This window comes from Melanostigma gelatinosum, assembly GCF_949748355.1.
Source record: "Melanostigma gelatinosum genome assembly, chromosome: 21".
In the NCBI taxonomy this organism is placed as follows: domain Eukaryota; kingdom Metazoa; phylum Chordata; class Actinopteri; order Perciformes; family Zoarcidae; genus Melanostigma; species Melanostigma gelatinosum.
In genome coordinates this window covers 556,310-568,717 of record NC_136654.1, presented here as the reverse complement: position 1 = coordinate 568,717, position 12,408 = coordinate 556,310, and the positions used below count along the sequence as shown (strand labels likewise).

The 12,408-nt window shown below is 42.4% G+C and overlaps 1 protein-coding gene across 2 annotated transcripts in view; it reads left to right on the top strand.

The window, feature by feature from the left end:
* Positions 1 to 2,687: 2,687 nt before the first annotated feature.
* LOC306795206 (cGMP-dependent protein kinase 1-like) overlaps positions 2,688 to 12,408 on the top strand; it is a gene marked incomplete at its 5' end in the record, with an annotated part of 45,618 nt that continues 35,897 nt past the window's right edge. For both annotated transcript variants that reach the window (XM_079293639.1, XM_079293638.1), the window contains 2 exons: positions 2,688 to 3,007; positions 10,690 to 10,856. In XM_079293639.1, coding sequence (XP_079149765.1) covers positions 2,688 to 3,007; positions 10,690 to 10,856 — 487 coding nt within the window. The remainder of the gene's footprint in view (positions 3,008 to 10,689; positions 10,857 to 12,408) is intronic.

Genomic DNA, 12,408 nt, shown 5'->3' with positions numbered 1-12,408 from the left:
AGTTTTCTGCCTCTTTGTAGTTCTATGTCTCTTTGTAGTTTTCTGTCTCTTTGTAGTTTTCTGTCTCTTTGTAGTTTTCTGCCTCTTTGTAGTTTTCTGCCTCTTTGTAGTTCTATGTCTCTTTGTAGTTTTCTGTCTTTGTAGTCTGTACTCTTTTCAGTGTCATGAAGAATCAATAGTTTAAGAAAAAACATTTGAATACATATTGTTGAGTCATTGATTATTTCACTGCTGATTAAATCTATTTCTGTTCAGATGTAATAATGTTTCAAAAGAACAATACGTTTCTGTTTGTTTGTTTGTTAGATGATCAGTTTGTTGAAGGACAATGAACTGATTTAAGGATCTGAGATCATGTTCTGGGTAAATGCTGCATATTGATTTCATATCTGAATCAGACGATCACAAACCAAACTAAACATAAACCAGCTGACAGGAAACTTCAGTCTGAGGCTCACAATCTACATCTTCATCTGGTGTTGATGGTGAAGGTTCTACTGGTTTGTTTATTTCCAGCTTCAACCTGATTGGTTGATAATGAAGCTGCTGTGAGGAACACTGAAAGGTCACATTTACACAGAAAGAGGAAGGAAGGAACAAAGCGGGTCAGACGGTCCCGAGGGTTTACATCCGGCCCTGATACTGGATATATAGAATATATACATACAGTATATATATATATATACTGTATATATATTATATATGACATACATATTGATCCTCTTCATGTTCTCACATGTTTAATCTGCTGACGAACAAACACAAATAAAACGTTCAGTCAGGAAATCAAACATAATAATTCATCATTAAATAAAATCTTCTAAAGGACTCAAAGATGTTCTGGTTCAACAGATTTATGTTTCTGATCTTTAACTGAAAACCAAATGATGAAGAGCAGCATCGACAGGTTGATGGAGGAGGAGGAGGAGGAGGAGGAGGAGCAGAACAACTTTCGGACGCACCGGTAGAGTCCCGGTCTCCCGGTGTGACTCCCCCGTTAAACCTCCCGCTGCTCGTTAAACTAATGAAACTAATGACGCCGGTTGAACCGGAGCGGATCTCCCGGATCTTCCGTTCCGCTTCACCGGAGCTGCACGTTTTCATTTCTCCGGATTTCCTTCCAGACTGAGACGGAAACTCACGTGAGAGCTGCAGGATTTCATCTCCGCTGGATCCGGATCCTCGCTGCCGGTCTCCGTGACGTGAGGTCCGTGTTCTGGATGCTGACGCTGGTTTTTCACTCTTCTCACTTTTCTCTAAAACACGTTCATTCATTTTACCTTCACGAGGCTTCAAACCTGTGAATGTGGTATTCCCCCGGATCCACCGGACCTCCTGGATCTCCTGGATCCTCCGGACCTCCTGGATCTCCCGGACCTCCTGGATCTCCCGGACCTCCTGGATCTCCCGGATCCCCCGGACCTCCTGGATCTCCTGGATCCTCCAGATCCCCTGGAGGTTTTTAAAATCATTTGAGGAATTTCAACCTGGAATATAATCCGTGTTTCTCTTTATACGTCAGAGATGAACCTGTGGGTGCGTTTTTAATCTCACTTTCAACTTAGTTTTACTCACTTTGCTTTCAAAGTACTTCTCATCATCACGTTTACCCTCAAGACTGAAAGTGAAGCGGCTGCTTCTGGCTCTTTGTCCTGGAGGAGAAGAAATGTTCCACATCTACTGCAGTGTTCCACTTCATCGCCTTCAAATCCCATTTTAATTTTGCGGAAGGAGGAACCCTGAGGACCAGATACTTCCTCTTCTTCTACAGACTTCTCCTCACTAGTTTAACAGTTTCTTGTCTTTAACATCTAAAATCACATATTGTTTCTGGCGGACGGAGCAGAACCATCTAGAGGAACCCTGGGGAACCTTGAGGTGCCTCAAAAACTAAGGATCATAAAGAGGACCCAGGAAAACCCCCTTAGATCGTCTCTGGTTATTGCTTAAAGAAAACCAGCAACCCTGGAGGAACCTTGAAAAGCTTTCTGAGAAGTTCTAGAGCAATCCACCAGAAACCCGAGGACTGCTGAATATCTGGAAGAACCCAGGAGGAGACTCCAAAGAACCCACACACACCATAAGAACCCTCCTTCTATTTAAGAGGTACTCCGAGGACACTGAGGAAATGTTGGCACTTCAGAAAATCTGGAGAAGCTCTGAAGTATCTAAAGGAACCCCAGGAGGAAGTATATAAATACTCTGAGAACCACAGAAGAACTCCAAGGAACCTGAAGACCCATTAGGAATCTCTGAGGCTTGTTATAAATGTTGATGCTGAGACTCTCCAAAGGAATCCTGGAGGGACCTACAGGACCCTGGAAAACTTAAATACTTTACAAGTCCTAGAAAATGAAGAAATCAAGAGGTCACTAAGGACTCCGAATCAGAACCGTTTATTGCCGTGGTAGGTTGAACATACAAGGAATGTGACATGACGGGAGGTGCACACAATCAACACAGCAACATATTACAATTTACAGAAAAATATAAAATAAAGTGAAATATAAAATATAGAATCTGAAGGAACCCTGAGGCAATCTGCGGACATTTGAAGACCTTCATGATTCTAAGGGTTAAGTACATTGAGGAACCCTATAGAGACCCTCCAGATCCAGAGGACATCTGGGGACCCCAGAGGAACCCTGAAGACTATAGAGGAACCCCCCCCCCCCTCCAGAGAACCAATGGGCACCCTGCGGGACCTTCAATACGCGCTGCAGGAGAAGATCGAGGAGCTGCGGCAGCGCGACACCCTGATCGACGAGCTGGAGCTGGAGCTGGATCAGAAGGACGAGCTAATCCAGCGGCTGCAGAACGAGCTGGACAAGTACCGGTCCGTTCTCCGGCCCGCCACGGCCCAGCAGGTCCAGGCCCAGCAGCAGAACCTCGTCCTGCAGCCGGACCAGCACCGCAGCAAACGGCAGGCCATCTCCGCCGAGCCCACGGCCATCGACATCACCGACCTCAGCCACGTCACCCTGGCCTTCTACCCCAAGAGCCCACAGTGAGTCCACTTCATGTCCTGAAATGTTCATAAAACTGAGTCTTCTTCAGTCGGTCCGGGTAGTCCAGGTTCTGTTGGTCCAGGTTTTCAGATTTCTTTGCCTCCAATCCGTCAGGAGACTTAATTAAGTTAGTGATGGGTTAGAATGCTCCAGTGGCCGGACAGCCAAACCCACAACTGTTCATACTTTTAATGTTTATTTTCGGTAAGAAATGAACCGTTTAGATTCAAAACATGTGTTGAATTTATCGTTATTATGACCGGCTGGTCAGCGTCACAATCTGATCTCAGCTTTGTTATTTTCCTCCGATCTCTCTGAAGATTGAATTCCTTTTGAAAGATAAACTTTGTTCTCACAGCTTAAAACTAATTATTGGTTGGTGTCTGAAGGTAAAGTGCGTAAACACTTAATGTTCGTATAGTTCTAGTTCATTCATTCATTATCCAAACCGCTTATCCTGTTCAGGGTCGCGGGCCGCGGGGTCGATCCCAGCTGACATTGGGCGAAGGCAGGGTTCACCCTGGACAGGTTCATCGTAGGGCACATGTTCTAGTTGTCGCTCAATATAGTTTTTTTACTTGTGGCGGTGATGTGATGATGATTTTTACATTTCGACTTGTGGCCTCAGTTACATTGACTCTTTTAAAGTTAGCGTCAATATCAGGCAGTAAGCTTCACGTGTTAAAGCTGCATTCTCTCTAGTGTCCACCAGGGGGCGACTCCTCTGGTTGTATAGAAGTCTATAGAAAATGTCTCTACTTCTCTCTTGATTTATTCCCTCAGTAAACATTGTAAACATGAGTTTATGTCTCAATCTCTAGTTTCAAGTCTTCTTCAATACAGCATGATGTTCATTTAGTACATTATGGTCCATTTAGAGTCACACAGACCATAAAGCAGGGGATGCTTTAGGGCGGGGCTACACGCTGATTGACAGGTCAACACCAGAGACGTATACGGCGTCTCTACGTCACTCCTCCTCAGCCCACATATGGTCACTTCCTGTTCACTGGTTGCAAAAAAAACAAGATGGCGACGGACAAAATGCAGAACTACGTCTCTTGTTGACTTCCATCTTTACAGAGGAGGACTTTGTTACAACCAACTATTTGAATTTCTTTATGGTTTATGACTGAAGGTCGATGGAGGCAGTGGCTCTTTATAGAAGTCCATGACTTCTTCTTTGCTTTCGTTTCATTGTTGTTGGTCCTTCCAATCTGGTTTCATTGGCGAACTTCTAGTTAGAAAAGTCGGAAATAGTCAGAGGCTGCTGATTGGTGGAACTATCCTCCGCTGTCTCTTCATTGTGAGGCTGGTGAGGAACTTTGGCGTTCTGATATTCAGTCTCTGGTCAGTATACTTCAGGGTAATCAACCTTTTGTGAGGTTCAGGCAAGATCTTCTTCCTGGTTAAAAGAACCAATCAGTGACTGCATTTAAAAAGCTCGTTAGTGTCCTGGTTTTGGCTTATTCGGGTCCCTGTTTACATGGTTTCTGAAAACCAGGATGTGATGTCACACGAGAACCTGATCACGAGCTGGATACTAAACAGCAGGAGACACAAAGTCAACATCAACATTTCAACATGTTTCACTGGATGTTGTCATCTTGTGAGAGTCTCTTGAGGTAGAATTCTTCTTCTTCGGTGGTGTTTAGAGGAGCGCGTGTGGCGCTGGATGCCCACGAGGCTCCGCTCAGGTCTGTTCTGATGGAAATGTTTTCTACGTTTTGAACTCGGCCGTAGTGAAAGTCTCATTAACAGCAGCCAGACAGGTGGAGGCTGCAGCAGAACGGTCAGGTGGTGCAGAAGGGAACCGTGTTTCCTCTTCTTTCTGGAGAATCTCTTCTGTCAGATACTTTGAATCTGAATTCGAGTGTTAGAGGATTTATTTCATTGTTCGTCAAACTGCTTTAAGTAATGTTTCATTTTAACATTGTATCTGAATTATGTACACGATCGCCTTCTTAAAAATTATCAAAACCAATCAGATTTACATATGATGCACTTCATATTCATTTTTAATATTATTTAATCGTATTCTGTGGAAGTTTAAGAACGGCTAGAGAAGCAGGTGGTTAAAGACATTTTATGTTTGAAATTCTCTGCTGAGCTGAAACGATAGAATCAGTTGATTGACAGAGTTCAATCTGTAACAATTTATATAATTAGATACTTGTTTCAGGTGAACAGACACACAGGTGACCAGGTGTAAAGACGGTTCCTTTCTCTGTGGCAGAGCTGCTGCCGTCACAGATCTTTATTGATCCACATATGAATATGATAATGTGTCTCTGAGCCTGATGACAGGATGGACCACTGCTGTTCTTCTTCATGTTAGAATCACAACATCCGTTTAAAGATCCACATATGGAGCCACAACATGTCTGATTATTTATATATGATTTATTTATTTATGTCTGATTCTGAGTCATTGACAGGAATGAAAAACAAATTTGTTGCGCATTGCATTATGGATCTTTTTCTCTTGGACAGTTTGGTTAAATTCTGTAAAATTTGGATGGAAACATGAATAAAATATAAGACAGAAGATTTCACTGGTACCGAAAGAAGTCGTCATCATCACATTGTTCTCTGGAACGATTTAATAGTTTTCCGTAAATAAACTCGACACTACTTGTAGCTCTGATGTCTTTACTGACAGTGATAATGTTTCTACTTGTAGCTCTGATGTCTTTACTGACAGTGATAATGTTTCTACTTGTAGCTCTGATGTCTTTACTGACAGTGATAATGTTTCTACTTGTAGCTCTGATGTCTTTACTGACAGTGATAATGTTTCTACTTGTAGCTCTGATGTCTTTACTGACAGTGATAATGTTTCTACTTGTAGCTCTGATGTCTTTACTGACAGTGATAATGTTTCTACTTGTAGCTCTGATGTCTTTACTGGTAGTGATAATGTTTCTACTTGTAGCTCTGATGTCTTTACTGACAGTGATAATGTTTCTACTTGTAGCTCTGATGTCTTTACTGACAGTGATAATGTTTCTACTTGTAGCTCTGATGTCTTTACTGGTTGTGATAATGTTTCTACTTGTAGCTCTGATGTCTTTACTGACAGTGATAATGTTTCTACTTGTAGCTCTGATGTCTTTACTGATAGTGATAATGTTTCTACTTGTAGCTCTGATGTCTTTACTGACAGTGATAATGTTTCTACTTGTAGCTCTGATGTCTTTACTGATAGTGATAATGTTTCTACTTGTAGCTCTGATGTCTTTACTGACAGTGATAATGTTTCTACTTGTAGCTCTGATGTCTTTACTGACAGTGATAATGTTTCTACTTGTAGCTCTGATGTCTTTACTGGTAGTGATAATGTTTCTACTTGTAGCTCTGATGTCTTTACTGACAGTGATAATGTTTCTACTTGTAGCTCTGATGTCTTTACTGACAGTGATAATGTTTCTACTTGTAGCTCTGATGTCTTTACTGGTTGTGATAATGTTTCTACTTGTAGCTCTGATGTCTTTACTGACAGTGATAATGTTTCTACTTGTAGCTCTGATGTCTTTACTGGTTGTGATAATGTTTCTACTTGTAGCTCTGATGTCTTTACTGATAGTGATAATGTTTCTACTTGTAGCTCTGATGTCTTTACTGACAGTGATAATGTTTCTACTTGTAGCTCTGATGTCTTTACTGATAGTGATAATGTTTCTACTTGTAGCTCTGATGTCTTTACTGGTTGTGATAATGTTTCTACTTGTAGCTCTGATGTCTTTACTGATAGTGATAATGTTTCTACTTGTAGCTCTGATGTCTTTACTGATAGTGATAATGTTTCTACTTGTAGCTCTGATGTCTTTACTGACAGTGATAATGTTTCTACTTGTAGCTCTGATGTCTTTACTGGTTGTGATAATGTTTCTACTTGTAGCTCTGATGTCTTTACTGGTTGTGATAATGTTTCTACTTGTAGCTCTGATGTCTTTACTGGTTGTGATAATGTTTCTACTTGTAGCTCTGATGTCTTTACTGACAGTGATAATGTTTCTACTTGTAGCTCTGATGTCTTTACTGACAGTGATAATGTTTCTACTTGTAGCTCTGATGTCTTTACTGACAGTGATAATGTTTCTACTTGTAGCTCTGATGTCTTCACTGGTTGTGATAATGTTTCTACTTGTAGCTATAATGTCTTTACTGATAGTGATAATGTTTCTACTTGTAGCTCTGATGTCTTTACTGGTTGTGATAATGTTTCTACTTGTAGCTCTGATGTCTTTACTGACAGTGATAATGTTTCTACTTGTAGCTCTGATGTCTTCACTGGTTGTGATAATGTTTCTACTTGTAGCTCTAATGTCTTTACTGATAGTGATAATGTTTCTACTTGTAGCTCTGATGTCTTTACTGGTTGTGATAATGTTTCTACTTGTAGCTCTGATGTCTTTACTGACAGTGATAATGTTTCTACTTGTAGCTCTGATGTCTTTACTGACAGTGATAATGTTTCTACTTGTAGCTCTGATGTCTTCACTGGTTGTGATAATGTTTCTACTTGTAGCTCTGATGTCTTTACTGATAGTGATAATGTTTCTACTTGTAGCTCTGATGTCTTTACTGATAGTGATAATGTTTCTACTTGCAGCTCTGATGTCTTTACTGGTTGTGATAATGTTTCTACTTGTAGCTCTGATGTCTTCACTGAAAGTGATAATGTTTCTACTTGCAGCTCTGATGTCTTTACTGGTTGTGATAATGTTTCTACTTGTAGCTCTGATGTCTTCACTGACAGTGATAATGTTTCTACTTGTAGCTCTGATGTCTTTACTGATAGTGATAATGTTTCTACTTGTAGCTCTAATGTCTTTACTGATAGTGATAATGTTTCTACTTGTAGCTCTGATGTCTTTACTGATAGTGATAATGTTTCTACTTGTAGCTCTAATGTCTTTACTGATAGTGATAATGTTTCTACTTGTAGCTCTGATGTCTTTACTGATAGTGATAATGTTTCTACTTGTAGCTCTGATGTCTTTACTGATAGTGATAATGTTTCTACTTGTAGCTCTGATGTCTTTACTGATAGTGATAATGTTTCTACTTGCAGCTCTGATGTCTTTACTGGTTGTGATAATGTTTCTACTTGTAGCTCTGATGTCTTCACTGGTTGTGATAATGTTTCTACTTGCAGCTCTGATGTCTTTACTGATAGTGATAATGTTTCTACTTGTAGCTCTGATGTCTTCACTGAAAGTGATAATGTTTCTACTTGTAGCTCTAATGTCTTTACTGACAGTGATAATGTTTCTACTTGTAGCTCTGATGTCTTTACTGACAGTGATAATGTTTCTACTTGTAGCTCTGATGTCTTCACTGAAAGTGATAATGTTTCTACTTGTAGCTCTAATGTCTTTACTGACAGTGATAATGTTTCTACTTGTAGCTCTGATGTCTTTACTGGTTGTGATAATGTTTCTACTTGTAGCTCTGATGTCTTTACTGGTTGTGATAATGTTTCTACTCTTCCTCAGTCATATTGATTCTACTTGAAACTATTTAGTTTGTACTTTTTAGCGATTATTTCTACTCTTATCGTTGAGGTCTCTATTGATATGTGTACCTCTAACAATTTAACTTCTTCTTATACTAATATCTGGAGCATTATGAGTTGTCTAGTTTCTTCCATATTGAGGACATTTCTAGTTGAGTTTCTAGTAGTTAATTCGAATTTGCACTCATTGTGATCATGTTTGTGTTGGGGACATTTCTACGCATTCACAAGACCCCACACGTTGTAGAAGTGAAATACAATATCAGTGGAGTACTGCTTAAAATACTGCTTTAGATGTACTTGCCCTTTGCTAGCATCCATTTCTCAGAGCTCAGTATATTATAATGTGTGTTTCTGTCTGTGCATGCCAGCAACAACAACAACCACTGTGTTGGTTTTTAATCCGTGTGGTGTGCGCCCACACACACACACACGCAGCTCTACATAGGCAGCTGACAGGGTTTCATTTACCAGCCCACCACTTGTCGCTGCTGTTAGAGTGTGTGTGTGTGTGTGTTGTTGGAACACATAAATAAAGGTATTACAGTATGTGTGGGCTGTCATCACCCACCAGCTCTCCTGCTGTCTGCAGTAACACTTCATAAGCGTTTCCAGACGAGTTAATGATCGGCTGAGGAGGTTCTGTCTTTCACCGCCGGACGTTTCAATCCTCAAACTATCACGGACACGATGCTGATGTTTCTACTGATTGACGGAGTAACATTCATACTTGATGTTTCTATTCCTACTGTACAAAACGTAAACATGAATCGTGGACAGATCTGGAGGATATGTGGCTCCTCTCGATGTTTTCTAGAACATCGTCGTCTCGTTGTTTGCTTACTATTCTGAACATCTTCCTCTTTCTGTCCACGCTCTCTGCTTCATGTGTGTTCCATTTTCTCTCCTCATTGTCTCATGCGTCTCTTTGTTTCTCTCTCTTTGAATTACCTCCTCTTACTTTCTTGTATTTTACTTTCTTTCTTCTTCATTTTATGTATCGGCCTGCTGTTTTTCAATCTTGTTTATTTTCTCAATCTTTCTCCTCAACCTGTAATTTCCTCCTGTTTTCTCCCTGTGGACTTTTCCTTCAGGCCTTCCTCCTTTTAGTTTTACCTTCTATCCCCCCCCCCCACACACACACACACACACACTTCCTCCCCTGTGACTCATGCAGTAATAACACGAGGGTCTACTCCGTCACCCCCTCCATCCACTCACAATGTGTCTTCATTCAAGTTAGTTTCCTCCAGAGTCCAATTTAGATGCAGATATTGAAGCTGGGCTGAAGTGTGTCTTCCTCTGCACATTCACCCAATAGGATGCAGCTCTAATAGATCCGCTCATCGACTGGAGGAAATGAAACTACCCTCTGTTCTGAGGCAGAGCTTTGGCTGTCTCTTATATGCCAACGTTCTCACCTCACGATGAAGAGTCGGCCGTCTCGGCTCACAAAAACCACGTTTCAACCGTGAATTTCATTTGGTCCAAACTGACAGACAGGAAAGAGACAGCAGAGGATGTTTCCACCAATCAGCCGCCTCCGACTATTTCTGACTTTTCTAACTTCTGCCAGTCTGTGAAGTTGTTCAAGTTTACCAATGAAACCACATGAGGACCAACAGTAATGAAAGGAAACCAAAGAAGAAGTCATTTTTCATGGTGGACACATGAGTTCAACAAGTATTACAAATCAATAAAGACCACTTATGGAGGACAGGAGAGCAACCATGAGTTGTATAGAAGTCTGTGAGAAAATGACTCTACTTCTCTCTTGATTTATTCCCTCAGTAAACATTGTAAACATGAGTTTATGTCTCAATCTCTAGTTTCAAGTCTTCTTCAATACAGCATGATGTTCATTTAGTACATTATGGTCCATTTAGAGTCACACACACCATAAAATAAACGATAAACCAAAATGACGAAATCCAAACATCCACAAACCAATGAGTGACATCCCGACGACTACGTCCACTTCTTACTCTCTTTGGATCCTGAACATGAAACCAGAAGATTACATTTGATGACTATTTCAGGATGTGTTGGTTAATACGACTTCACGAAATGATTCCAATGAAAGACTATAAATTGTCACATTGACAACATTTATTCTGTTAAATGTGCTGTCTGCTGGACTGATCTCTCCTCTCCTCTCAGGTCCAAGGAGATGATAAAGGACGCCATCTTGGACAATGACTTCATGAAGAACCTGGAGCTGTCTCAGATCCAGGAGATCGTGGACTGCATGTACCCGGTGGATTATGGGAAAGACTCCTGCATCATCAAGGAGGGCGACGTGGGCTCTCTGGTCTACGTGATGGAAGGTGAGCGGTGAGGGACCCTGAGTCAGACTGGTCATCATGACCACGAGCTTCTGTCTGTCCAAGGGTTTGTCCTCGTGTTTTTACTTTTTGTTGTTGTCCTCGTTGTTGTTGTCCTCGTTGTTGTCCTTGTTGTTGTTGTCGTTGTTGTTGTTGTCCTCGTTGTTGTCCTCATTGTTGTTGTTGTCCTCATTTTTGTCCTCGTCGTTGTTGTTGTCCTCGTCGTTGTTGTCCTCGTTGTTGTTGTTGTTGTCGTCGTGGTTTCAGGTTCTGACCTGGACCAACGAGTTAAACCTGCTGGAGTCGCCGTGGTTTCAGGTTCTGACGTGGACCAACGAGTTAAACCTGCTGGAGTCGCCGTGGTTTCAGGTTCTGACCTGGACCAACGAGTTAAACCTGCTGGAGTCGCCGTGGTTTCAGGTTCTGACGTGGACCAACGAGTTAAACCTGCTGGAGTCGCCGTGGTTTCAGGTTCTGACGTGGACCAACGAGTTAAACCTGCTGGAGTCGCCGTGGTTTCAGGTTCTGACGAGTTAAACCTGCTGGAGTCGCCGTGGTTTCAGGTTCTGACGTGGACCAACGAGTTAAACCTGCTGGAGTCGCCGTGGCTTCAGGTTCTGACGTGGACCAACGAGTTAAACCTGCTGGAGTCGGCGTGGTTTCAGGTTCTGACCTGGACCAACGAGTTAAACCTGCTGGAGTCGGCGTGGTTTCAGGTTCTGACGTGGACCAACGAGTTAAACCTGCTGGAGTCGCCGTGGTTTCAGGTTCTGACCTGGACCAACGAGTTAAACCTGCTGGAGTCGCCGTGGTTTCAGGTTCTGACCTGGACCAACGAGTTTAACCTGCTGGAGTCGCCGTGGTTTCAGGTTCTGACCTGGACCAACGAGTTAAACCTGCTGGAGTCGCCGTGGTTTCAGGTTCTGACCTGGACCAACGAGTTAAACCTGCTGGAGTCGGCGTGGTTTCAGGTTCTGACGTGGACCGAGTTAAACCTGCTGGAGTCGGCGTGGTTTCAGGTTCTGACCTGGACCAACGAGTTAAACCTGCTGGAGTCGGCGTGGTTTCAGGTTCTGACCTGGACCAACGAGTTAAACCTGCTGGAGTCGGCGTGGTTTCAGGTTCTGACGTGGACCGAGTTAAACCTGCTGGAGTCGGCGTGGTTTCAGGTTCTGACCTGGACTAACGAGTTAAACCAGCTGGAGTCGCCGTGGTTTCAGGTTCTGACCTGGACCAACGAGTTAAACCTGCTGGAGTCGGCGTGGTTTCAGGTTCTGACCTGGACCAACGAGTTAAACCAGCTGGAGTCGCCGTGGTTTCAGGTTCTGACGTGGACCGAGTTAAACCTGCTGGAGTCGGCGTGGTTTCAGGTTCTGACATGGACCAACGAGTTAAACCTGCTGGAGTCGCCGTGGTTTCAGGTTCTGACCTGGACCAACGAGTTAAACGAGCTGGAGTCGGCGTGGTTTCAGGTTCTGACCTGGACCACCGAGTTAAACCTGCTGGAGTCGGCGTGGTTTCAGGTTCTGACATGGACCAACGAGTTAAACCTGCT